At 45.3% G+C, this 25,872-nt stretch overlaps 1 protein-coding gene across 7 annotated transcripts in view; it reads left to right on the top strand.

Annotated features, from left to right (window-relative positions):
* Positions 1-25,872, top strand: part of Arhgef33 (Rho guanine nucleotide exchange factor 33) — a 79,937-nt gene that overhangs the window by 32,468 nt on the left and 21,597 nt on the right. For all 7 annotated transcript variants that reach the window (XR_009058486.1, XM_057792522.1, XM_057792513.1 and 4 more), the window contains 6 exons: positions 6,604-6,768; positions 7,353-7,474; positions 8,646-8,800; positions 13,917-13,976; positions 14,791-15,015; positions 19,371-19,500. Coding sequence is in view for 6 of the 7 variants with exons in the window: in XM_057792522.1 (XP_057648505.1) it covers positions 6,604-6,768; positions 7,353-7,474; positions 8,646-8,800; positions 13,917-13,976; positions 14,791-15,015; positions 19,371-19,500 (857 nt within the window). In the remaining variant the exon portion in view is untranslated. The remainder of the gene's footprint in view (positions 1-6,603; positions 6,769-7,352; positions 7,475-8,645; positions 8,801-13,916; positions 13,977-14,790; positions 15,016-19,370; positions 19,501-25,872) is intronic.

Genomic DNA, 25,872 nt, shown 5'->3' with positions numbered 1-25,872 from the left:
AGATGAAACAGACTTCCTTGTTTGTTTGTTTTAAATGTTCACAACCTTGAAAATACATTGACGATTGGCTCCTATGAGGCAGGCTTTTTGAAAAGGCTCAGCAGGATTGTTAACTAAAAGACTTGCACAAAGTACCCAAGGACAAACCACCGCGGAATGATGGACTATTAAGAAAGACTACTTCCGACAGGGTGGCCAGCCTGAACGGAGTCTGGGTGGGGGTAGGTCTCCAGGATGCTGAGGTGATGCTCAGTGGTCCAGGGCCTCTAGATGCTTTCCATCCTCACCTGTGCTCCTCTGGCCTGCCTATGGCCTTTGCACGAGTATACATGCCTCTTTAGAGTTAGGTATGATCTATTCTAGATATGTGGGTCACTCCCTTAATGTGGGCTAAATTTAGCTGCAGAGGGAATGGCCTCATTAGCTCAGTGTCACAAGTCCAAGTGCATCTGTTCACACTGGAGTGCTTAGAGCCTGGAAAGAGCGTTTGTTCTGCACGGTCTCTGCTGGGCCTTGGTGACCTCATCTTTGTTTTAAAAGAACACTTCCCAAGTCTGTTAATTCCAAGCAACTTTTAACCAAAAGAAGGAGGGGCCAAGAAAGAGGACAGCGGGCAGGGAGGCTGGGTAACTATAACATAATATGAGCTGCATTTAGAGGGGACAATACAACTGAAGGAAAATGTGAAGTTTCAATAATTTTCTCCACTTTTTGTAGATTCCATCCCTTGCAGATGTCATTATATTAACTTGATTTTTTTTTTAAAAGATTTTAAGCCGGACAGTTGTGGTGCAGGCAGATCTCTGAGTTTAAGGCTAGCCTGATCTACTGTGTTCCAGGACAGCCAGGATGACACAGAGAAACACTGTCTCAGAAGAAAGAAAGAAAGAAAGAAAGAAAGAAAGAAAGAAAGAAAGAAAGAAAGAAAGAAGAAAGGAAAAGAAAAAGGAAAAAGAAAAAAATTTCCAGGACAGGATATGGTGGCACAAGTCTTTAAGCTTCCAAGACAGAGGCAGGCATACTGCTGTAAGTTCAAGACCAGCTTGTTAAGCCGAGTGAGTTACAGGCTAGCCAGGGTTGTGTGGTGAGACCCTGTCTCAAAGTCTTCATTCCTGTCTCCTAACCCAGAGTGTGAAGTGTAAAGCAAGGACTTTGTGTGCATTGCTCTCGGTACTCTCAGCACAAACCACAGTGCTCGGCATGTGATACACAGTCGGTAAATAGTAACTGGACAGGGGAGTGGTGGCCTGGAAGATGCTCATGCTGCTTTAAGATGAAGGGTCTGTTCATGCTGCTTTAAGATGAAGGGTCTGTTCATGCTGCTTTAAGATGAAGGGTCCGGTGCAGTCATTCAGTCTGGTGGGAGACAGTGTTGGGAAAAGAGAGGTCTTCACTGTTCTAATCAAAAGAGACTCCAAAGTGTTTCTAAAAATGCTAAGTATGAAAAAAATCAAGCTGGATACTGCAGATAGTGGCACCGACTTTTAAATGCCTTAGAAAAGCACTTAGAAAGCCGGGGAAGGCAAAGGCTGGAGGACCAATTTCAAGGTCAGCCTGGGTCACGTGAGACCTTGTCTCAAAAGAACTGACAATCTAGGAAGGAGTGCAGGCCGCAGACCTGAGGTTCTGTCTCAAAACCAAAACACACAGAAGAAGCAAAAGATGAGGAGCAGAAAAGAAAACCTCTGTAATATGATCTTGGCCTACAATTATCTTCATTAATATACTATAACACAGACGGAAATATGGATGTTAAGGGCATGTTGAAGAAATGAGAGCTAGGTTCATTCTCATTTTTTTAAAAAAGTTTTATTTATTAATTATGTATACAGCGTTCTGTCTGCATATATCCCTGCACACCAGAAGAGGGCACCAGATCTCATTACAGATGGTTGTGAGCCACCATGTGGTTGCTGGGAATTGAACTCAGGACTTCTAGAAGAACAGTCAGTGCTCTTAATCTCTGAGCCATCTCTCCAGCCCCTCATTCTCATTTTTAAAAATTGCCCATTTTCCTCTGGAACGGATATGTCAGTGGCAGAGGGACAGAGACACACAGCTTTGACCATCTCCCTCAGACACCTGAAAAGTTCTTTTCAGGGACTTCTTCAGGCAAAACTGGATCCTGGGCCACACGTTGGAAAAGAATTCCAGGAAAAGGCAGTGTGGAGCGGAGCTGGAGTCCAGTGAAAGAGACCAGAATACAGATTTCGAGGTCAAGGCTAAGGGAGAGGTGCTCGGGAAGAAAGCACGGCTGTGGGGCACCAGCCTGCATGGAGACGCCGCTTGCCAGGGCGGGGCTGTGGGGTCAGAAATGTAAGTGAAGAGTGTGGAGACGTGAAAATAATAAAACAGAAAACAGAGAATAGTGCCGGGAGGCTGTCCAGTGGGTACTGAAATCACCCTTGTTTATTTCCAATTGCTTAAAATGCCCCTGACCCCAAAAGGTAGGAGTAAGATAAAAAGCTGCATTAACATGATACAAGGAAATGAACATACCAGTTGAAGATTGTGGGCTACATTCTTTTATTTTTTTATTTTTTTATTTTTGGTTTTTAGAGACAGGGTTTCTCTGTAGCTTTGGAGCCTGTCCTGGAACTAGCTTTTGTAGTCCAGACTGCCCTTGAACTCACAGAGATCTTCTGCCTCCTGAGTGCTGGGATTAAAGGTGTGTGCCACTACTGCCCGGCTTAGTTTGTGTTTTAAACACAGCATCTTTTTCTTTTCTTTTTCAAGACAGAGTTTCTCTGTGTAGCCCTAGTTGTCCTGGAACTCACTTTATAGACAGGCTGGCCTTGAACTCAGAGATCTGCCTGCCTCTGCATATTGGGATTAAAGATGTGAGCCACAACGGCTGGCTAAGAACAGCATCTTTGAAGATCAGTAAAGAGACCTAAAACGGGAAGATGGAGGTTGACAGAAAAACAAAACAAAACAAACAGGCTTCTTTGGCAACTGGTTAAAGGCAAAGCCAAAACAATTACTTTGGCATCTTTGACATCATGTCGGACCCCAAAACATTTGGGGTCTTGCTCATAATCATCAGGGATTTTAGGAATTTCGCAAGACTGGCGGAAGCTTCCCAAATCTTGACATTTATGGTTCACAAAGTACCCAAGACACAGCAAAGCCCTTGAGTCTGCCTCACAGTAGCTCCCGACCTTGGTAATATGTTGGGGAGAAATGGGAAGGCTGTGTAAAACACACGTTAGAATTCCTGAAAATTTAGTTTGAGGCCCAAGAGATGTTTGATGGAAAAAAGGAAGACATCTACTAGAACCATCTTATGAAGAATTAAGGAACCGAGAAAGGAAGGAAGGAAAAAAGGAAGGAAGGAAAATGAGAAATGGAACTTAAGAGCATGAAGTAGGAAGGATTCGGATTTTTTCCCCCATATCTAAGCCTGAGATGTTCTCTGTGGAACCCAAGGCTTTGAAGTTCATGTCTCCCCTGAACCCGCCTCCAGTGCGAGCTTGCCTCCAGCAGCAGGATGGAGGGATCGCAACTTCCCTAGATCAGCCTCATGAAAATAATCAACAAGATGAAGGGCATATTCAGTTCACTGGAGAACAAGGTAGTCTCGGTTTTAATCTTTGGGGTGGACCATGGGCTGTCAGATCAGAGAGCTAAAGAGAGCGCCATGTTAAGATGGCGTCATTCAAGTGTCTTATTCACAAGACCCAGCTGGTACGCAAGGGCAGTCTGCCTGAGCTGAGGATGACTTGAAGAGCCCAGGCATCTCGCTTGTGACTGTTCATCTCAGGCCGTGGCTGTGCTCACACGGCTTCCCCTCTCTGGATAGTCTGGGTTGAGAACATGCTTATACTCAGTAAGGCTACTTCAGTCCAGCCTGTGGGGAGAAAATGTGCTCAGAGTCCAGAACAGTTATGGAATTCCCAGAATCCCAAACGGTCATCAGAGAATGGGTTTGATTTTTAACTTTTAACCAGAGCTGAAGTTCTGCAGCTGAGGAAAGGTCCTTTCGATTTGTCTGTTGACTCTGCTCTTGTCATTTGGCTGGTGGGAAAAACTGTCTGTCTACCTGGGCAGCAGTGACAATGACACCCATCTCCACCGGACGGTCCTTCCTTTCAGTACCCTTCTTTCCCCACCCAAGGCAGGACTAGGGCCATCTCAGGGCACTCTAGTGAACACCAGATGGCCGTCTTCCAATTTTAAAACCTGCACAGTTTTTGCTTTGATGTCACAAAGATTATTCTAACTAAAAATTGCTTAGAATTTTTAGTGAAGTGGCTCAATGGGTAAAGGTGCTTGCTGCCCAAGCCTGCAGATTTGAATTTGATATCTCTAACCCATGTAAAGGTAGACGGGAGAACCGGCTCTTCAGCATGGCTGTCTGATTTCCACATGTAAGCATGTACTCTCCACACATCACGTGTGCACACACAGTAATCATAACTAATGAAAACAACTGGAATGGAAAGTAGATCAATGGGGTATCCCCCGGTCTCCAAGTCCAGCTGCTTCACAGGCTCTACTGATTCTCCTCAGAACAATCGCTCTTGGTTCCTCCTATTTCTCGTTATTCCCAGTCCTAGAAGAAGCCACTGTGAAAACAACAGAACCCAAACATCTGTATTTAAGGGATGAGGTATAGGACACTAAGCCATAGCGGAGGGTAGCCGAGCAGGTTGGAACCATTAGGATGAACTGGTTTTGGAAACGTCTAGAAGTATACACATGTGGAGACATACGTGTGAATTGCCACGGCACCTGCGCTACACCTTACTTGGTAGATATTTTAAAATACTCCTATTTTTAAATTACGTGTATATGTTCATGCCTGTGTGTGGGTTTGTGTGCACGAGCACAGTGCCAGGGCAGTCCAGAAGAGGGCAGCCTCACTGTGCTCAGCCAGGGCAGCAGTGCACTTTACCGCTGAGCCGTCTCTCCAGACATGATATTTTGAAGGGTAGAATAAGCCTTCTGAGTATTTCTGTTTTGAAGAGAGGTGTGGGTCTAAGAGTTCGATGCCCAATCGGATCATAAAAATCAAGACAGCAGTGTTACCTTACTACTATCTTGATTCAGGGTCTGTTGAAATGCCTTTTACCTCCGCTCAGTAAATAAAACATCTTTAGAAGCGCTCCATTTCTCCACAGTTCTGTTTGAGTTTGACTTTTTGATTTCCAACCAAATGAATCAGAAATGCGGAGCACCTCTGTACTAAGCGTGTGTGGGGGAGGCCGCTTAACTACACTTGCTCACTTCATACTCATGACAGCCCCGTGTAGTAGCTGTCATCGGTACAATTACCGACGAGTAAACTACTACCCAGAGGCTAGCCCGTCTGCCTATGTTCTTCATCTTGTGGGAGAAAGCTAGGACTTGCACCCTACCTGACTGCAGAATTGATTGATCTCTCTCCTGGCATTTAACCAGCAGGTGTGTAGCATGCGCTCCCCCATGCTCTGATCTGACTACTGAAGACAACTCATATCAGAGCCAACAAACACATGATCAGAACCAACTGTTAAAAATGTCACAACTCCAGAAAAAAAAAACTTTGTCTTTTCAAAGAAATTCTTACTATTATTTATTACATTCTCTCTCTCTCTCTCTCTCTCTCTCTCTCTCTCTCTCTCTCTCCCTCTCTTGTTTTTGAGACAGGGTTTCTCTGTGTAGCTTTGGAGTCTGTCCTGGGAACTAGCTCTTGTAGACCAGGCTGACCTCTAACTCATAGAGATCCTCCTGTCTCTGCCTCCTGAGTGCTGGGATTAAAGGTATGCACCACCACTGTCTGGCTTATTATTCTTATTTTTAAAAAGACTTTATTTTTTGTTATTTTTGTTGTTTGTGTGTATGTGTATCTGTGTGATTGTATGTATACACATGTGTGTAACTGCCGTTGAATCAGAAGGATGTCGGATCCCCTGGAGTTGGACTTACAGATGGTTGTGAGCTGCCTGACACGGGTGCTGGGAACTGGAGTCGGGTCCTCTAGTGCTCCTAAGCACTGAGCCAGCCATTTGACCCCTGGCTCACTTTTTCACATCTTTTGGGAAAAATAACTGAATTTCTTTATGTTGTGGGGATAATCAGAGGGACCGTGGCATGTGATTTCTCTTCAGAGTCTTATGCTCCGGGGATAATCAGAGAGGCCATGGCATGCCATTTCTCTCATAGAATCTAGGTGCTGAATCATATGTTTTTTCCAAGTAGGTCTCATTGCTTCTCTTTTTTTCTTTTCGAGACAGGCTTTCGCTGTGTAGCCCTGGCTCTCCTGGAACTCATTCTGTAGACCAAGTTGGCCTCAAATTCGGAGATCCACCTGCCTCTGCCTCTCTGGGATTAATGGTGCGTGCCCCACCACCCAGTTTAAGCGAGCCTCATTCTTACACACCGGGCTCTTAAGTAGTGGCCGTGTTCATGAGAACCCGTGGGCCAACTGCTCGCTTTGCTGTCACCTTCTCCCTGGACAAACAGGGGTGGAGTCACATGAAAGATTCCAGAGCTGGGTAAAGGAAGCATGTGAGTTTCTCAAGAGCTTATTTCCTCAAGGAAAGGAAAAGGCCAAGGGGTAAACGGTGCCATTTGTAATAATTCACAGCAAGCCAAGGTCACTCTTCCGCAACTCTTCAGTTGCAGGCCCTGGCCTCGGAACTGAAAACTGGCTTCACAGAAGCGATGCAGGAACTGACGCGCATCCAGCATGGAGAATATGCTTTGGAAGAGAAGGTCAAGAGCTGCCGATGTTCCATGGAAGAGAAAGTCACCGAGATGAAGAATTCATTAAACTACTTCAAGGTGGGAGCCTCTTTATTTCCCAGCTAAAAGCATGTCGGGCCTAGTACCACATGCTGAAAATTTGCCCTTTCTAATAGCAGCAGCCCAGGGTAAGACCTTGCCCTCTGAGCCAATTGTCAGTCATCATGGAACGATATCTATCTCACGGTTTCCGGTTTCTGAGCTCTGTGTTAAAATTAGAGGCCACAATGAAAGCAAACGTCATCCCTTATTCCCCATTCACTCCAAAGTATGCGCTAGGCAAAGGCTTATGGGATACTGATGTATGCTTTCTTACCCTGTTGTCTTAGGGTTTCTTTAGCTGTGCAGAGACACCATGACCATGGTAACTCTTATAAAGGAAAAATATTTAATTAGGGCTTGCTTCCAGTTTCAGAGGTTTAGTGCATGCAAGCAGACAAGGTGCTGGAGGAGGAGCTGAGAGTGGAGAAGGCAGGGACTGAGCACATCTGAGGCCTCAAAGCTGCCCCCCCCCCACAGTGACACACTTCCTGCAACAAAGTCACATCTCCTGATAGTACCACTCACTCCCTATGAGCTTCTGGGGGCCAATTCCACTCAAATGACTGTTTCTTACATCGTAGGAAGAGCTGAGCAACGCAATGTCAATGATTCAGGCCATCACTTCCAAACAAGAAGAAATGCAGCAGAAAATTGAACAGCTTCAACAGGAAAAACGAAGAGAATCGCGAAAGGTTAAAGCCAAGTGAGTAGCTAGGGAATATTTACTCCAGGCAAATCCAATAGCAATGGCTCTTGCACAGAGGCCCTGAGAAAGCTTCCAGTTGTTAGTATGTGAGGACTAGGCTCCTGCACAGTGTAGAGCAGCTCATGCCGGAAGAGATGCAGCCATACAAGCTGGCTAATACTGAGGCTGGAGCGACAGTCCAGTGGTCTGGCTGCTCTCGCAGAGGACCAGAGTTTTAAGTTCCAAGCACCACATCAGGTATCTCCCAAACGTCTGTAACTCTAATTCTTTTTCTGATCTCTGCAGGCAAATGGGTATGTACACACACACACACACACACACACATGCACGCACATATGCATGCACACACAGAATATGCACACTTGTGGTGCATCCAGAAGACATTTTGAACACCAGAGCTTGACTCTCCAGAACCCACATAACGTTATGCGGAGGTGCAGACTAGCTAGTGAGACTAGTCATATGGGTGAGGTTTGAGTTTGATGGAAAGACCCTGCCTCCATGAAACAAGGTGGAGGGTGATGGAGGACAATTCACAACTCCACATGCATGAACGCACACCTACATATAATGTGCTCACATGCATGCACACACACATACATACACACACATCTGTGTGCCCTTGTGCACAAAAGGAAAAAATGTTACTGTTTTCTGGTACTTGGAGTTGAGTTATTAAGTGAGTGAGTCATCCCAAGCAAATACCCAACACTGCCGAGTTTCCAGACCGTGCTGAGAGCAAGGCATGGATGGTGACCATGCCTTTAACCCTAGCAGTCAGCAGATGTGGGAGAATCTACATAGCAAGGGCCACACAGCAAGCCCCAGGCTAACCAGGGTAACAGTGAGACCCAAGTGTCAAAAATGAACATCAAAACAAAATCAAAGATCCTGGTGATAGGGAAGTCAGTAATAGAAAAATAAGAATTAAAACATTTCAGTTAGAAGTAATTTATACATACTGAAGTTGATGAATTAAGTTGAACCATATGAACTGACTTCAACCATTTATAATTTATAAAAAATATTTATATGGTTCAACCTGTGTGTGTCTTGGCAACACATTAAAAAACTTCATTCTCTGGCTTTATTCTGAATTGAGCCTCCCGGGTATTAATCTACCGGGTATTAAGAACCAAAGCAACCTTTCTGTTTTCTCTTTTGCTAGGAAAACTCAAAAGGAAGAGCATGGCGCACAGGCCGGACCTGCATCTGCGCCTGCGCAAGCGCAAGGGAGCCCCTTCCGCTCCATCAATGTCCCCGAGTCGGGTCATCCCAGTGAAGACTTCAGCAACATTTTGCCTTCTCAGACCTATGAAAAAGGTACAGCTCACAAACCATGGGGAATTAACCATCCTTCTTTCTCCTTGATTCCTAGGAGTCGTGCCTTGCATCTCCACTAGGAGATAATAAAATGCTTCCATACTGCTCAGAACTTTCCTGGTATCTAGAACTGGAAGATGACCACTGGTTCCTGAGAGACTGCCCATTTTTAAATGTTTCGTGGAAAATACTAAGTTGACTTCTTCTAAGTGTTTAGCTTAAAAATAATTTAGTGCCATCAATACAATACCAACCATGAAAGAACTAGATATTTTTTAAAAGTCACTCTAAAAAGTCACTTGCTGGTGGTATAACTCGGTACCCATGTTTCTCTGGGAAGCCAGGCTGGTGCTGTGTACAGACTAAAGCAGTCACCAGCCACTTCCTGACCGAACCTATGTGAGAAATTCGTCACAAGATGGCATGCTGACGGTACCAAAGGAGTTGGCTTTTCAGGGGCTCTGTGATCCTGGGCCTGTGCTCAAATCAGGAAAGGTAAACAAAACAAGACAAAATTTACTACATCATCATTATATTCTCAAAAGTGTCCAACAAAGCACCTACATCTAGAAAAATGACAATTCCACACATTACCATGGTCCGAGTCCTCTGCTTCTTGTTTTGGTCTTACGTAAAAAGTCCTCCAAAGGTAGGCTTAGTGATTTTTTCAATCAAGTGTAAACGCCTCAACAGTAGGGTTGATGATTTTTCATCCTTGCAGCCCAAGAAGAACCTGTTTTACCGATTCATAGACAGTAAGCGTGTTATGAATAACTGAACCTGACACCCGAAGACAAGTGTCTTTCACTTGGTGAACCGAGTACAGGGTTGCTTGGTTACTGGCCTTTTGCTGGTACATATGAGTGCTTCTTTTAGTCGTCAGTGAGTGCAGCCTGGGGAATGGCTGCTCCATCCCTTTGGGAGAAACTTCCACAGGTGGTCCTGTGTTCTTGGCTCTGTGGTGAGAAGAGCAAGCAAGACCTTGCAGGTGGAGAGCCAAAGATGGACTCAGAGGAGAGGTCAGACCCGTTCGAGGTCTGGGGCAGCTGTGTGCATTCCCAAGAGAGAATCTTAAAAAGTAGATTTGCAAAGCAAATTTCTGCATCTCTGTACGGTGTGTGACTGCCCTCTTGGGATTTTTTCCTCAGGTTTTCCACCGAAAACAGGTAATCCAGGTGACTGCATTACCCAGTGCATTTATTTATTTAAAAATTTTTATTTGTTATTATTAGTTTGTATGACTGCAGGTGAATGTGGGTCTCAGCATGGGTTTGGAAGTTAGTGGACAACTTTTGGCTCTCTTCCCACCATGAATTTCAGATCAAATTCAAGTCATCGGGCTGGTATGATAAGAACTTTCTCACAGGCTGGATTGAAGTGATCTGCACACTGGCAGCCTCTCCTTCCGGCCTCCTGATAGGGACATCTCATAGCTTGTTCTCCCCCATTGATGACTAAAGGATCAAACTCTCAGAAAATGTTGGTTTATCCTTTTTTTTCTTTTAAATGATACAATGGTGTGACTGCTGTCTGTTATTCCCAAATTTTGTAGCTTCAAGGAGCAACCATTCATTGCCTCAGTTTCTCTGAGCCAGGAATCTGGTCACAGTTGATCTGGGTACCACTCACTTGGGGTCTGCCATGACATAGGTTGCCATCAAAGTGCTGGCCACAGCTGTTGTCATTTGAGGGTTGTATTTCTAGAAAACATCTTCTTCTAGATGTACCCACATGGTGGCATAGTCCCTGTGACATGGGTATCTGCCACATGACACCTGGCTCACCCCAGGGTGTTGGTCTAACAGGATGTTCAAGACAAAACTATAGCTTTTTATAACCTAGTTTTAGAGGACGCAGCTCAGCCTTCCTGCCATAGTCTATTCATCAGAAGATAATCATTAAATCCAGCACCACTCACAGGCAGGAATCCCAGGAAGGGGATGTCTAGGGGTAAGGACAACCAGGGAGCCATCTTAGACACTATTTGCCACAAATGGACCCTTCTTCTTTTCTTTCCTTTTTAAAAGAATATTTATTTTTAGTTATTTTAAATTCTCTCTCTCTCTCTCTCTCTCTCTCTCTCTCTCTCTCTCTCTCTCCTCTCTCCCTCTCTCTCTCTCTGTGTGTAAGAGCAGCAGAGACATCAGATCTCCCTGGGTCTGGAGTTAGAGGCTGTTATAAAACACCCAGTGTGGGCGCTGGGAAACAAACTGAGGTCCTCTGCAAGAGTAGTAGGTGGTCTTAACCCCAGAGCCATCTCTCCAGCCCTTCCCTTCCTTTGAAAAGATCCCTTCTTTCTGTGTGTATTCTGATGGGACGCTTCATTCATGTACCTTAGAATTCAAAAGTCTGAGATGTCCTCTAAAATGAGATGATGCTCTTTTGTCAGGTTTATTTATTTTATGTGGGTGAATGGAGGTTTTGCCGACATATATGTACGTGCACCATGTGTGCCTGGTGCACCTGGGCGTATGAAGCAGGAGATGGCTACCCTGGAACTGGAGTTATGGGGGATTGTGCACCACCGTATGGGTGCTGAGAATTGAACCCTTTCTTCTGCAAAAGCAACAGGGCTCCTAACTCCTGAGCCATCTCTCCAGACCCTGAAAATATCATTTTATGGAACTAAGTAAGCCCCTTGGAATCTTCTAGCCCGAGAAGGCTTCAAGAAGATTTTTAAAATGCAATTATTTCTGCCCCATCCCTACTTCTTCAGAATCTCTGAGACCTAACCTAGGTCTCAGGCTGTGCATATTAGGTATGGTCCTAATATAATTAGGTACACCCAGTTATATCCCCAGGCCTAGAAGTTGACTTTTTTGAATGATGTGGTTCCACCATCCATTTCTTCTTTCTTATGTCCTACGTATTCAACCTTCCCAGTATTGGCACCTACCCTTGCAACTCCACTAAAGCTCTTTCCTTACCTGTTCTTGCCACACAGACTTTTTAAGATAAAGGTATAAAGATCCCATTTATCTATTTATTGAGGTGAGTATGTGGAAGTCAGATGGCAACTGTGTGAGGATCAGTTCCCTCTTTTCTGGGGCTAGAACTCAGGCTATCAGGCTCTTTTCCCACTGAACCATCCTCCAGCCCTCCTTCCCTTCCCCATCAGCGTCCGATCCCTTTGATGCCTGCTTTCTCAAAATGTTTTCTTCTCTTGGTTGACACCATGCTTCTTTGACTTTCCTTCTATTTTCTGCCTACTTGTAAATTTACCTTTTTGGTTTCTTACTGTTATCAGATTCAAAGTCTAAATTTTTTTCTTTTTTTCCTTTGGTTCTTGAGACAGAGTTTCTCTGTGTAACCCTCCCTGACTGTCTGGAACTTGCTCTGTAGACCAGGCTGGCCTTGAACTCATAAAAATCCACCTGCCTCAGCCTCCTGAGTTCTGGGATTAAAGAGTGCACCGCCACTTCTTCACAGTTTCCAAGGCCATGCATGTATTAACTCTCTCTCTCTCTCTGCTTTTCTATTCTCTTCTCTTTGGTTGTCCCTATTTCTACCCCTGTAGTCTTTTTTTTCTTCTAGACAACATTTCTTTGTAGCTTTGGAGCCTGTTCTGGAACTAGCTCTTATAGACTAGGCTGGCCTCAAACTCACAGAGATCCACCTGCTTTTGCCTCCCAAGTTCTGGGATTAAAGTTGTGTGTCCCATCACCTGGCTAAAAGCAATTTCTTTACTCCTATAGTCTTTAGGCCTTGCTCCCAACTTGCTCTGTGGCCTCTGGGCCTTCACATTAGATCATCCCTCTCCTTGTGTTCTTCTGTCTCTTCTTTGCTAGTTCATCCACATCAAGCTACTTCTTGCCTCAGTGGTCCAATCAGATGCAAATATTGATGAAGCAGGGAAGGGTCTCATTTCAGTGTGGCCCTGAAGGTGGGTTATCATCCGAAGCCTTGCTTTCTTAGAACCAGCAAATAGCTCTAGAACAATATGGAGAAAGAAGACAAGAGGATGGGTTGGGGGATCATGTGTAGTCAAGCAGTCTTGGTCAAATTGTAGTCTGGCTCTGAGGGTCTTGCTGGAACTAAAGAGATGATGGTTTGCATGGCTTCTTGTTTCTGGAACTTTCAATAAGCTGAGAAGTGAAGTGACCCAGAGAAAGAAAGGCTAGAGAAGAAAACAGAGTTAGTTGGGGTACTCACTAGACACCCCGTCAGGTTTACAGCAGTGATGGGGACTTTTAGGGGCCACTCCAGTGGTCCTGAATGGGATGTTGTTAAAGCTGGCGGTTGATTTTCTGTTGATGTTGATGTACCTATAAGTATAGAAAATGTCCGACTCTATCTTGGTGCCCTATACCTTAAAGGCAGACAAGCAGAGCCAGGTAGGTAAATTTTGGACTAAACAACCGTGTATAGTGAATTTCAAACATGAATTCTGTAGATGATCTCATGTCCGTGTGCAAAGCTGGATGAGAATCTGACTTGGGTTTAAGGCAACAGCAGGCAGATGCAGCGTGAAGGCAGAGAAGCCAGGCTGCCACTCTTCCCGTTCACCCATTAGACACCGGTGGATCCGAGTGGAGAGTCAGCCCTCTTAGCAGAGGCAGCCTCTGTGACCCTGTTGCCATCCTTATGGGAGCATGGCTAGCAAACTCAAAAGAATAACAAGACCAGTGGTCTCAGGCAGTGTGGATGGGGTTGGGGTAGGGGAAGCAATTCAAAAGCAAGTAGCAAGTGAAGGTACAGAGAAATGCCCTGGGACTGTGTGCTCATAGAGCAATTTGGGCTTTTACACCGAAATGGAAGCTGTTGGAAAGGTAGGCAGAGAAAAGAGCATCGGGCATCTTTCTGCTCTTCTCACCACCATCATCAGCACCACTGCCATCCATATCACAGTTAAACAGTAAGTTGCTCTTAAAGTATGCTGGGTACTACTTGAAGAACTTAGTGTTTAGCCTATTGGATTCTTACGGTAGTTGCTTGAAGTAGGCATCACTTGTTGGCATCTTTAAGAGCTGAGTAACTAGTATGGCTCCACTCTACTGCATCTCCCCCTGCTCCCTTGCTGGCGTCACTCATGAAACTATAAAATCTATGAGTCTTTTTCCTGTTTAATCCATGTTGGTAGAAAGGACGCTGAATAAAGTTTTCCTTTTCTCTGCAGCCCAAGAGTCCAGGTCTGTTCATGTAGGGGATGGCAATGTGAAGGGAATGATGGGCCCTGGTAAGTGCATCTTGTTGGTTTAAGTTTGTATTACTATATGCATGTGTAAAGTGTATATACGCATGCTCCTGCACAGACGTGGAGGTCAGAGGACAACTCTGTGGAGCCCGTTCTCTCCCTCCACCTTTATGGTTTCTAGGAATAGAACTCAGGCTGTTGGGCTTACAAGGCAAGTCCTTTCCCTGCAGAGTCAAGAGCTGGTCCAGGCACCTTTCCTGCTCTACTGGCCCATCCTGAGCCTTGCAGGAAAGGACTCAGACATGTTAATCAGTTTCTTGACTGTGACAAATACCTGAGAAAAAACACTTCAGGGAGGAGACGTTTTCTTGAGCTCCTGATTCCAAAGGTTTCAATCCAAGGTCAGCTTGCCTTGTCTCTGCAGACTTTGGATGAGCAGAATAGCATGATGGGAAGGCTATGGCTTAAGATGCTGCTTCCTTCGTGGCACCCAGGAAGCAGAGGAAATAATGGGAAGGAATGGGGGACAAGCTACAAACTCACAGAGATCTGCCTGCCTCTGCTTCCTGAGTGCTGGGATTAAAGACGTGTGACCCCCACCACCTGGCTACTTTCTTTTTCAAAAAAAGAAAGTTCTTGGGGCTGGAGAGATGACTTAGAGGTTAAGAGCATTGGCTGCTCTTCCAGAAGTCCTGAGTTCAATTCCCTGTAACCACATGGAGGCTCACAACCATCTATAATGAGATCTGGTGCCCTCTTCTGGTGTGTAGGCATATATGCAGGAAGAACACTGTATACATAATAAATAAAATAGTTTTTTAAAAGCAAATTCTTTATAGCAAGCATTGTTTTTTAGGGGTGACCCCAACAAATCCAGAAGCCGATGAAAACCTTAAGCCTTCTCTCTCAGCTGAGATCCAGTCCAAGGGCCATCACACGCCTGGCCTGTGGAGACAGCCTAAGGATGGCAAAGAATGGGGCGAGGAGTATGTCACAAAAGATCACCCCGATAAACTCAAAGAGGCTGGCCAGGGCAGACACAGTTCCCTGGAAAATGTCTTATGTGAAACCTCTCTAGCTGGTAAGTTCTGAGGGGGGATGTGGGGGGGAATACAAGAGAATAAGATGCGTGAGGGCTTGGAACAGAGGGCTGGAGCCCAGGTAGTATTATGGATGGAGGGAACACGTGACACCAACTTGTATCTTCTCAGGACGAAGCCCCTAGTGCCTACAGAGTTGACCCAGCAGAGGTCACATACCCTGGTGGGACCTCCACCTTGACTCTAGGCTTACGACACTCTGCATGGTAGTGCTTTGGAAAAAAGAGAAAAATGCCGAGGTTCTTGGAGAATATCTATTTAGTCAGCGATATTGAATTTTCCATATGCCAATCATTTATTAACAGTCTGCCGCCAAAATGTCGAACACTGCAACAAGCTTTTGTTTTCCTTCCTCCCCCTTCTCTCTCCTTCCTTTCCTTCATATAGTAAATGAGTACTAGCAATAGCATTCTCCACTTTGGGGGGAATAATTTTTCTTAATATTATTTTAATCAAATACGTGAAAGTTAAAAAGCTTTTAAATTATTATTAACAAGAAACAACACAGCCACTTTGAATTCCTTTTTTTTTTTTTGGTTTTTAGAGACAGGGTTTCTCTGTAGCTTTGGCCCGTCCCGGAACTAGCTCTTGTAGACCAGGCTGGCCTCGAACTCCCAGAGATCCGCCTGCCTCTGCCTCCCGAGTGCAGGGATTAAAGGCGTGCGCCACCACCGCCCGGCTTTGAATTCTTTTTGATAGTTTCTCTTGGTACTTGTGTCTTAATGCTTCGTTGTTGCTGTTGCTGCGTAGAACACCACGACCAAGGCAAAGAAATCATTTAGTTTGACTTCCAGTTTCAGAAGGTTAGAGGTCATGATGGAGGAGCAACAGCGAGGCTGAGAGCTCACATTCTGACCCACAGCCGGGAGTCAGAGAGAGGGATCACTGGGAATCACATAAGGCCTCTGAAATATCAAAGCCTGCCCCCAGTAACACACTTCCTCCACACCTCCAATTCTTCCCAAACAGTTCTACCAACTGTAGGCCAAGTATTCAAATATACGAGCCAATGGGGGCCATTCTCATTCAAACCACCACAACTTGATTCATATTTTATGCTATTTTGTAAACAATACTTTGTTGAAAGTTAATAATTTACATAGACCAAAATTCATGGATCCACATTTAAACTTAAAATTTGTAGCATGTATGTGTATATATGGTGAATATGTACAGGTATGCATTACAGTGATGTGTGCTATTGTGTGAGTATGGAGATTGTGTGGTAAGTGCTCTAACCACCGAGCAATCTTTTTTTTAAAATTTATTTATTTATTATGTATACAATATTCTGTCTGTGTATACGCCTGAAGGCCAGAAGAGGGCACCAGACCTCATTCCAGATGTGAGCCACCATGTGGTTGCTGGGAATTGAACTCAGGACCTTTGGAAGAGCAGGCAATGCTCTTAACCACTGAGCCATCTCTCCAGCCCACCACCGAGCAATCTTGTGGGCCTCAGCTTATGACTTTAAAGAAATATTTTATTGCTTCTTTGAGAGTTTATTTTGGTCATATTTACCCTCATCCTCTAGCTTCTCCCAGACTCACCCCACTGCTCTACCCCCTGAAAACTTTGTGTCCTCATTTTGTTTTGTTTTTATAAAATATCCACTTTGTGCTGCTCATAAGCTCCAGACTATGGGGCTCAGCTGTACCTTTAAGGAGAACCCACTTGTCCCCCCAGCTTGATATTTGCATACGAATATTGACTGTGATCACTATCAAGATCAACATACATATTTCTCTTATGCTAGGAATTTCTCTCATCTTCATTTTCGTCAGCATCTATGTAGAGAACCACTGTGTCTGCTGTATGGGTTTATCTGTTCTTGAACTTCATGTCAATGGGATGATACTTTATACTTTGTGTATTCTCTTTTGCCTGGTGTCTTTTTTTCTCAATATGTGTTTTTGAGATTCATCTACATTGTACATGTAATTCATTTAGTAGTTAGTTCTTTTTTATTAACCACACTGGTATCATTATCACATTTTTAAAAATTCATAATCCAGAGCTGGAGAGATGGCTCAGTGGTTAAGAGCACTGGCTGCTCTTCCAAAGGACCTGAGTTTGCTTCCAACACCCACACAGACGCTCGCAACCAGTGCTGAGACTTTGTTTTTCTTAATGTAATAAAAACTCTATCACTTATATCTTTTTATCTTTAAAGCATTTTGCTCAGAGACCTCAGACACCTCACTGCCACTGTGGCCCATCACATTGCTGTCACTCTGGTTTAATGGAAAACCATTTTCTCTCCTCAGTGTGAAGCAGTTTTTCCTGTCTTTCAGCTCCTAACGTTGCTATCGGGAAGCCCAGCCTTGCTCTCATCTTCAGTTCTTTGAATGTGATCCAGCATTGCTGTCTGGTAACATTATTTTTAATGCCAGGAATTGAATTTATTATATAAAATACTAAATCACACACACACACACACACACACACACACACACACACACACACACACACTTTACTTTGAGCAAGCCAGAAGACAACTTTTGAGAGGCAGTTCTGTCTTTTTACCATTTAGGTCCTGAGCGTGGAACTCAGGTCCTTAGGTGTAGCAGTAAGTGCCTTTGTCCTCTTGCTGGCCCCTCCATCTGGTAACTTTTAGGGTCTTCCCTTTATCCCCGAAGTGATGCAGCTTCCTAAGGATGTGGTGGTTCTCATGATGAAGTGTGATCTTTTTTATTATTTATGCAGAGTACAACGGGGTTCTCTGGTAGCACATGTCCTGGGGTGCCCCCCTCCCCATTAATTTTGTAATATCATCTGAGCCATAGTTTTCTTTTTCTTTGGTGCTTCTAATTTAGTGTTAGATTCCCCGACTTCATTTTTCCACAGGTCAAATTTTTCTTCAGTGTGCCTTTCTCTTCTGTGCTTGGCTTCCTCTGAGGGAGAGGTGTCTTTCACTTGATCCACCCTTAAATTTGTCTATGTTTTAAAAAATGTTAAGAAGTTTCCTCTTTTAAAACAGCATCCAGTAATTGTTAAGTGGCTACAATATTTTGCATATCTCTTTGAGAATATTAAGTGTAAGATTTAATTTTCACATACATGTGTATTTGTTTCCTCTCTCCCATGGTATAATCTTACTCAAATGTCTCAGTATCTTTAATTGCTTATGTGGTCAAGAAATATTATCCCCCAAAAGAAAGAAACAAAATGAAAAGAAGGAAGGAAGAAAGAATGAAACAAACACCCTGCCCCCCAAATAACCTGGAATTTTGTATTATCCAAGCGTGTCAATAGTGAGCTATTAGGTAACAAAGTTTGTTAAGCATTTTCTTCTGGCCAACAAACCTCTGCTCCGACACAAATAATCCCAATCAGACCAAATCAAACTGAATTCAAAGATACCCAGGTTTAATAGATGGGAATAGATGACAATACTCCCGGGTGGCCCCGGGAAAACATGGAGAGGGAAAAAGAAAAAAGGGGATACCTTGTGAAACCCGGAGACCACGTGTTCATTGGGGGGGCAGTTTAAATAGCCTGCGGGAGTGGTCTTGACCTTCCCTGGGGAGGGGTCACCATTTGGTGGGCTTTCTCGGAGGTGGAGTCTGGACTGAGGCCATTCCCAGAGGAGAGAGCTTATGCCGGGAGCTGGGGTGAAGCCCCCAGCTAAATATTCCAGACTTTTTTATAAAGGGGTACCAGGGAGCTGAGGTGACGCTTCCGACCAAACAAAGTTGCATATTGGTAAGTGATCTCTGTATGCCCATATCTTAGTGTGCTATCCTGTCCTACTTAGGAAGTTCAGTGCATCAAGGGGCAAGCTGCCAAGAGTGTTTAAATCAGGCTGCTGGCACTCTGGGACCTGAGGGGAATGTGGTCAAGGGGTTTCTCTTCCTCATTGGATGCTGATTCTGCCTTCTACAACTTTAGCTCAGGCAAGGGTTTCCCTAATGCTGCTTCTGCCATTTCTCATGGGGTGAAGCCAGGGTATACCAGGCCTGGAAGTGCAATCTGGAGGCTCATGCCATTGGTGCAGGTTTACCTCACTTGCTTCTGCGTCTCCAGGCTCAGCCTCTACTGCCCAAATAGGCTGATGCCTTTCTCTCTCCCCCTCCTACCTCTGCCACTCCCCCCCGCCCCCCTTGTCTCAAGAGCTGGTTAAATATCTGAAGATGACCTTGGATTTCTCATCTTCCTGCCTTCCCTTCAACTCCTGGATAGCAAGTGTGCGCCACCAGGCCTGGTTTATGTGATCCTAGGGGACACTGCCAACTGAGCTTTTCCATGTGTTTTTATCGATTTCCTGCCTGACTTAGTGTTTGGGAGGGAGCTGATTAACAACAACAACAAAAAACCCCTTGGGTTTGTTTTAAAGCAAAAAGGCAGACTGTGGCTCTGGAGCTGCTTGAATCTGAGCGGAAATACGTCATTAACATCTCCCTGATCCTGAAGATAAAGGCAACATTCCAGGGCTCAGACGGAAAGAGGAATTCCAAGGAGAGAAGGTACCGGTGTGCTCATTGCCTTTGCTTTTCAGATTGAGTAAAATTTAAGGTAAGTTCTTCACCCTTTCCACTTTGGGAATACTGGGGCCTAGAGAGTCCCAGAAACAGCCTTTGAGAAGAGGATAGGCAGTGACGGCAAGGCCCGAGCTTAGGTTCTCAGCAAGTAGATAATGAATATAATCTGTGGGGCTTTCAGTCTGTGATGTGCCTGCCCGGAATTTAAAGTGAGGCATTGTGTATCCTCAGGGGTGATAGACTCCCTCCAAGTCCTAGGTAAAGGGAGCATTGAGTACTGAGGGCCATTAGACAATGCTACCGGAAATCCCATAGCATCAGGTACTGTGTGGGAGTGCGGGCCTAGGTGTGTGTGTTGGGCGGGGAGTAATGCTTCCAGCATGCTGGCCCTAATGTCACGACTCCCTCTGTTAGGAGAGAACAGGAAAGAGAAAAGTAAGGCTCAGAGGAAAGGACTAAGGTAATAAAAATGAGCTAATTCAGAGTGAAGCAAGGAAAAGAACAATCCTGATGAACGGGAAGTCGGATTATGTGGCGTTATTCCCGTAAGCATTTCTTCCATAAGGTGGTGAACACTGTTCTGTTCCTTATGTTCCTCCCATTTTACTTGACTTTACCACCATGAGATATCTCTTCCTACCCAAATCCAAACATCCACTCCCATCTAAATGACTGAGGTGAGGAACTGTTCCCCGACATCTCTCAAGGGTCTCGACTGATTCCGAGGACTATTTTAGTACAGAATGGAGGTAGACAAAGCATAGAGAACAGAAGGGTTGACATGGCCAAACCCTTGCTTACAATGGTGACTCTAGATGCTTGCTTCACCTTTCCTCGGCGGCCTGGATTTTGTTTCTTCCTATTGCATCTGGCCCCTTGATTTCCCACCCAGTGACTCCAGAACAGCCTGGCGAACTCTCCCACCTGCTCCTCTGGGGCTCCAGGAAGGTTCTGGACTCCAGCTTTTTTGTTTTGCCAAACACACGCTCAGTTTCCGTAATTCAGGTGGAAAAAAAAAAAAACCTTTTGGTGTGAGTTTGCTTCTGTACCTAGGATCCTAAGTAGCAGTGTCTCCTTCTAGTTTCCATAAATCTGGGCGTCTCGGATAAAGGTGAGAAATAAGCCTGTGTCCTGGAACAGTGTCCTGAGTCCTGCGCTCTACACTTGATCTGGATCTTCATGACTCTTTGCCAGCCCTGGGGCAGAGCACTTAGCTACCGTTCAGGAAACCCGGGCGCTAGCTTCACACAGGAAAAAGAATGGTCAGAACTCTGTGATGTCTCTAAGGTCTGGAGATGCTCACAGCCACATGGCCTGTTAGTGCCAGAAGTCAAAGGCAGACCCACTTGACCTGTCCCCTGAGCTCTTTCCAAGCCCTCCAGTTTTTCTAAGGGTCTCGTGGCTTCTAGGATACCATTCTTATCAACAGTAAATGCATTAGGGCTCTTGGAGAACCAGATGCATTGAATGCATCTCTTCCTATTTCAGAATTTAGGCTTTTCTCTTGAAGAGTCCAGCAAGTCTTACTTCAGATCTCTGTTGATGCTAAATACGTTTCTCGCTCCCTGAATAGTCAAGTCCTTTTTAGTCAGCTCACTTGTGGTGTTCTCTATCATTGAGGACTGAGTGGACCTATAATCTTATGCAATTAAAAACAAAAAGGCTATGTCCGGGCAGTGGTGGCGCACGCCTTTAATCCCAGCGCTCGGGAGGCAGAGGCAGGCGGATCTCTGTGAGTTCGAGACCAGCCTGGTCTACAAGAGCTAGTTCCAGGACAGGCTCCAAAGCCACAGATAAACTCTGTCTCAAAAAACTAATAAATAGGCTATTATATAATTTCCAATAGAGGTAAGGTAATCCATATTCCACACATGACAATGCTGTCCATATTGGTTGTCATGGTAACCCTCTTTCTGCTTTTCCTCAGTCAAGCAGCAAGAGCTTCAACTCAGAGTGTTGTTACTTAAAGTGCAGTGTCGCCTCCTCCTATCCTACAGTTAGGGCTTCATATCCTCTTCCCCTCACTATATTCTTTTTAATAAGCTTTTCTGAGACGTTGATGCCCTTTAGGTACATCTATTGGCAATTTTTTCCATGAGAATTTATTTGATGACTTCCCTCATCACAAGCCACAAGGCGTCAGTATTTGCTGCACTACTGGAAACAACCTTGGATTTAAGATAGCGGTGACTACTCGACATTCAAGTCTGACATCGCCACCTCCTTCAGACCTATAAAATATAGTTTGGGGCTTTCTCTAGAAAACTGAAGTGTTCAAGAGAGTCCTCAGTTGTTTCAGCCAGGACTCCCCGTATTTTTCATGAGATAACTCAGAACCCTGTTCTGGTGTCTGTCACTTCTCTGAGCGACAGCTCCATGGAAGTCTTTGCTTTGCTTAGAAATGGGTTAAAAAACAAAACCAAACCAAACCTGTCTCTGAATCCGACGTCCTGTTTAATGACAGAGGTCTGCTTGTGGCCAGATCACCTTGGTATTCCACACAGGTACATCCATGACACAATTGGGAAATGTTTAAAGAAGTTCAGCTTTCAGAGACGAGTAGGCCATGGTATCTTTGTTAATGCATTGTGTTGGAAGCATGAGGACATCCACTTGGAATTTCCCTGGGCCATCAAATTAGAGCTCAGATCCTTGCTGCTGTGCAGCTAGTTCCATTGCCTTCTGCTTCTTGTCTTGTTCCTGCCGACCCCTGCTTATATTGTCCTTCTCTATTCCCAGCTCCCCTTCCCCCTAGAATCAAAGGCTTAGATGATTCTCATTGTCTCTCTTTTCTCCACCCCAGCATTCTTCGACTTCTCCCTTCTTCATTTCCTCTGGGCTTAAAAATGAGACACATAACCAGGCATGGCGGCACATGCCTTTTATCTCAGCACTCGGGAGGCAGAGGCAGGAGGATCTCTGTGAGTTTGAGGCCAGCCTGGTCTACAGGGCAAGGTCCAAGACAGCCAGGGCTGTTACACAGAGAAACCCTGACTGAAAAAACCAAACCAAACAAATGAATGAATGAAGGAATAAAGTGCACCAGCAGGTAGAGGAAAGAGATTTGAAGTAGGAAAGAGGCTTCATAAAACACGAGGAAGGGGCTGATCAGCCCTAGTCTACTGTTGGCAGAATACAGACTGTTAGGAAAAATCTTAAGATGGGCCTCTCTGCAAAAGAACTCCAATCAAAGCAGATTACACTGAATTAAAATGCCCGCATTTAAAAATGCAGCACTCTCAGGAGACAGGGAGCATGGTGCAGGGAAGACAGAGGGAGAGCACAGGCAAATTCCAAAATGGCATGTTCCTTTTGCCAACTCAAGCCTAAATAGCCTGAGCGAGTGGTCCTGAGGGAGGAGTCAGCACTTGGCAGGCTGAGAGGTGGAGTCCGGAGGTGGAGTCTGGCCTAAGGCGACTCCCAGGGGTAGGGGACTTGAGATGGAGCATTCTGCTCCTTTGGGGCTCCATTGGTGGCCCTAGGATGGATGCCAGGGACTGGAGTGTCACCTCCAATCATCCCAGACTCCATGGATATGGGGTATCAGGGGGCTGGGGGCTCACTTTCAATCAAACATCCCAGAGTCCTTGGATATAGGGGCATCAGCTCAAGTCTGGCTACTTCTTGCGGGCATGGGGTGATGTGGGAGAGAGGGGAGCTGGGAGTTGGTGTGCTCACACTCAGCTAGAGGTGTGGCTGCGGCAGCATCTGGTTTGCTGTCATCCTGGAGTCCTCAGGCAGCTGCTTTTTGAGGGAGATGAGAAGGCAGGTGGCAAGGAGAAAACAAATTTTAGTTGTCAGGTGTCCTTGATCCAGATGAGTTGGTACCAATGGTGAAGTCGCAGGAGCTGGTACAGGTGTTTGGCATTGTCTGGGGAGTGCTTTGTAGGTTGGTCTTGACCCAGACAGCAGGAGTGACCTGTAAAATGTGCTGGCTGGGGTTAGTGTAGGCTCTGGAGACTATTAGTTTTTCACTAGACCTGATTTTTGATTCAGCAGTAGAACTTTTCCAGGGGCCTGTGTAGTATCTGTAAGAGAACTGGAACAGATTTACATCTTGGTGTCATAGCAAAAAGCTATTGCTTTAGGTTAAAAGGCATGAACATTTTAGAAGACAAAGGAAACTGAACTCTGAACCTCTGAAGAAACACCTGAAACCTGTTAATCCTGGACTAAGAAGCCTGTTAAAGAGGCATACCTGTCTGTATTTTAGCGGGAAACTTTATTAAATGTCATGGATGAAGTAATAAGTAAATAGTACCTTAAATTATCAAATGCCATTAGACAGATCTGAGAGGGATAAATGAACAGAAATGCGATAGCTTTTTTAGCAACACAGGCAATCCCAAATCCTCTCCTTAGTCCTTGGAGAACACCAGCAGTGCTTGCTGTTAGCTGCTGAGTATGAGAGGCCCAAAGATTTTTCCTGTGTGTGTTGGGGTGGGGTGGGGGGGGAGATTTAGTCTACCCGTCTTGGCAGGATGAGGAGATCGACTCCCTGAGTGAAGCATCCATGAAGCTGAAGGCTGGTTTTTGCTGTGTGAGTGGCTTTGCCAAGGCCAAGGGCAAGCCTGGAGGCAGAAGGTCCTTCTGTAGCTATGCATCTTCTTGGAGGAGCTATAGGGTGCTGCGGAGCTCCACAGCTGTGTTAGGAGCTCTTTGATAAATGCCATACCCTCAGATCTGTAAAGGTACTTTAGAACTAGGTACTATTAACTGGTATTTAAACTGGGCATGTAAGCTAAATTTAGACATGTATTTTATCCAATTAATTACAGTTTATCAATGCTAGTAAATGTAAGAAGGTGAAAAGGAATATTTTAATAAGTCAAAGAATCTTAAAACAAGCACACATGCACACAGAAACATCTATAAACTTACATAGACATACTGTGGCCACATTATTTTAACAGAGACACAAAGTACTTTGCCAGCTGACCAACCCAAAATTTTGGCGTAGGCAGGTGACAAAAGACAGAAAAGCACGGAGACGATCCCATTAAGGGCCAGGCCAGCAGACGCTGTGAGAGGGAACAGAAACACAGGACGAAATAGCCATACAGTTTTAAAGTGGAAGGACAGGAGGGAAAACGAGCCCACTGTAGAGAGTCCCAGACAAACAGCTAGAGGGGGAAGGGCCCGGAGTGATCCCATCATAGGAGGAGGCAGAAGCCAGGGAGGCATAGCAAACAGCTGATGGGGGGCGCTCTTCAGAAGGAACGGAGATGGCCTCCGTTGTCCTCAGCTGATGGAAAGGTGGTCAGGTTTAGATCCCCGAATCTGGAAAGGACGGGAGCCAGCCGCACCTCTGGGCATAGTGCTGGAGCCCTCTGGGCTGCCAGAAGTGGGGGGCAGGACAAACCTCAGGCTTCGAATCAGTGGGGGGTGGTGGTGGAAGGGAAGCAGGAGCGCACATCTAGAAACGGTGGGTTACTGAGCCTTAGATAGCCCCAATTTAAAAGGATCTTTGTAACTAGCTCTTGTAGATCAAACTCACAAAGATCCACCTGCCTCTACTTCCCGAGTGCTGGGATTAAAGGCATGCGCCACCACTACCTGGCCAGGGCAGGCTCCAAAGCTACAGAGAAACCCTGTCTTGAAAAACAAAAAACAAACAAACAAACAAAAAAGCAACCGAAAAAAGGATCTTTGTAAACAGCCATTTTAGGAATCGGCTTGGAATGGCAAGAAACCCATTAGAAGCGCATGCCTGTGTGACTCAAGTCTGTCACAGCATGTCCACCGAGGCAACTCTTGATCTGAAAATGGGCTGTGAAAATTGAATGGCAGGCATCCATAGTCAATCAAAATTCACCTCAGCTATTGGCTCAGCCGCGTGGGTCAGGCTTTTGGTGTGGGCCCACGACTTCAGCGAAAGCCTGAAAAGCAAATGGGTCACCTCAGAAACCCTACCAAGCCCTACTGGCATAAGCGAAAAGGGGAACTCACCATGTGAAGTCAATCATGCCTGGTGAAAAGGGCGTTTTTCAGTATGTGGTCCTGGGCCCACAGGAAAAAAATGGACCCCTTCGGTGGAGGACCTCCATCTGTTAGGAAAAATCTTAAAATGGGCCTCTCCACCTGTGCAAAGAACTCCAATCAAACCAGATTAGCTGAATTAAAATGCCCATGGTTAATAAATGCAGCACTCTCAGGTGGCAGAGAGAATGGGCAGAGGACAGAGAGAGCACGTGCAAAACCCAAAACCTTGTGTTTCTTTTTCCAGTGTGAGCCTAAATAGCCTGTGGGAGCGGCCCTGAACCTCCCTGGGGAGAGATCAGCGCTTCGCAGGCTGGGGAGTTGGAGCCCAGAAGTGGAGTCCTGCCCAAGGCGACTCCCAGGGGGAGGTGACTTGAG

Source organism: Chionomys nivalis, chromosome 1 (genome assembly GCF_950005125.1).
Source record: "Chionomys nivalis chromosome 1, mChiNiv1.1, whole genome shotgun sequence".
In the NCBI taxonomy this organism is placed as follows: domain Eukaryota; kingdom Metazoa; phylum Chordata; class Mammalia; order Rodentia; family Cricetidae; genus Chionomys; species Chionomys nivalis.
The sequence above is the reverse complement of the archived record's forward strand: the minus strand, read 5'-3'. Positions and strand labels throughout refer to the sequence as shown.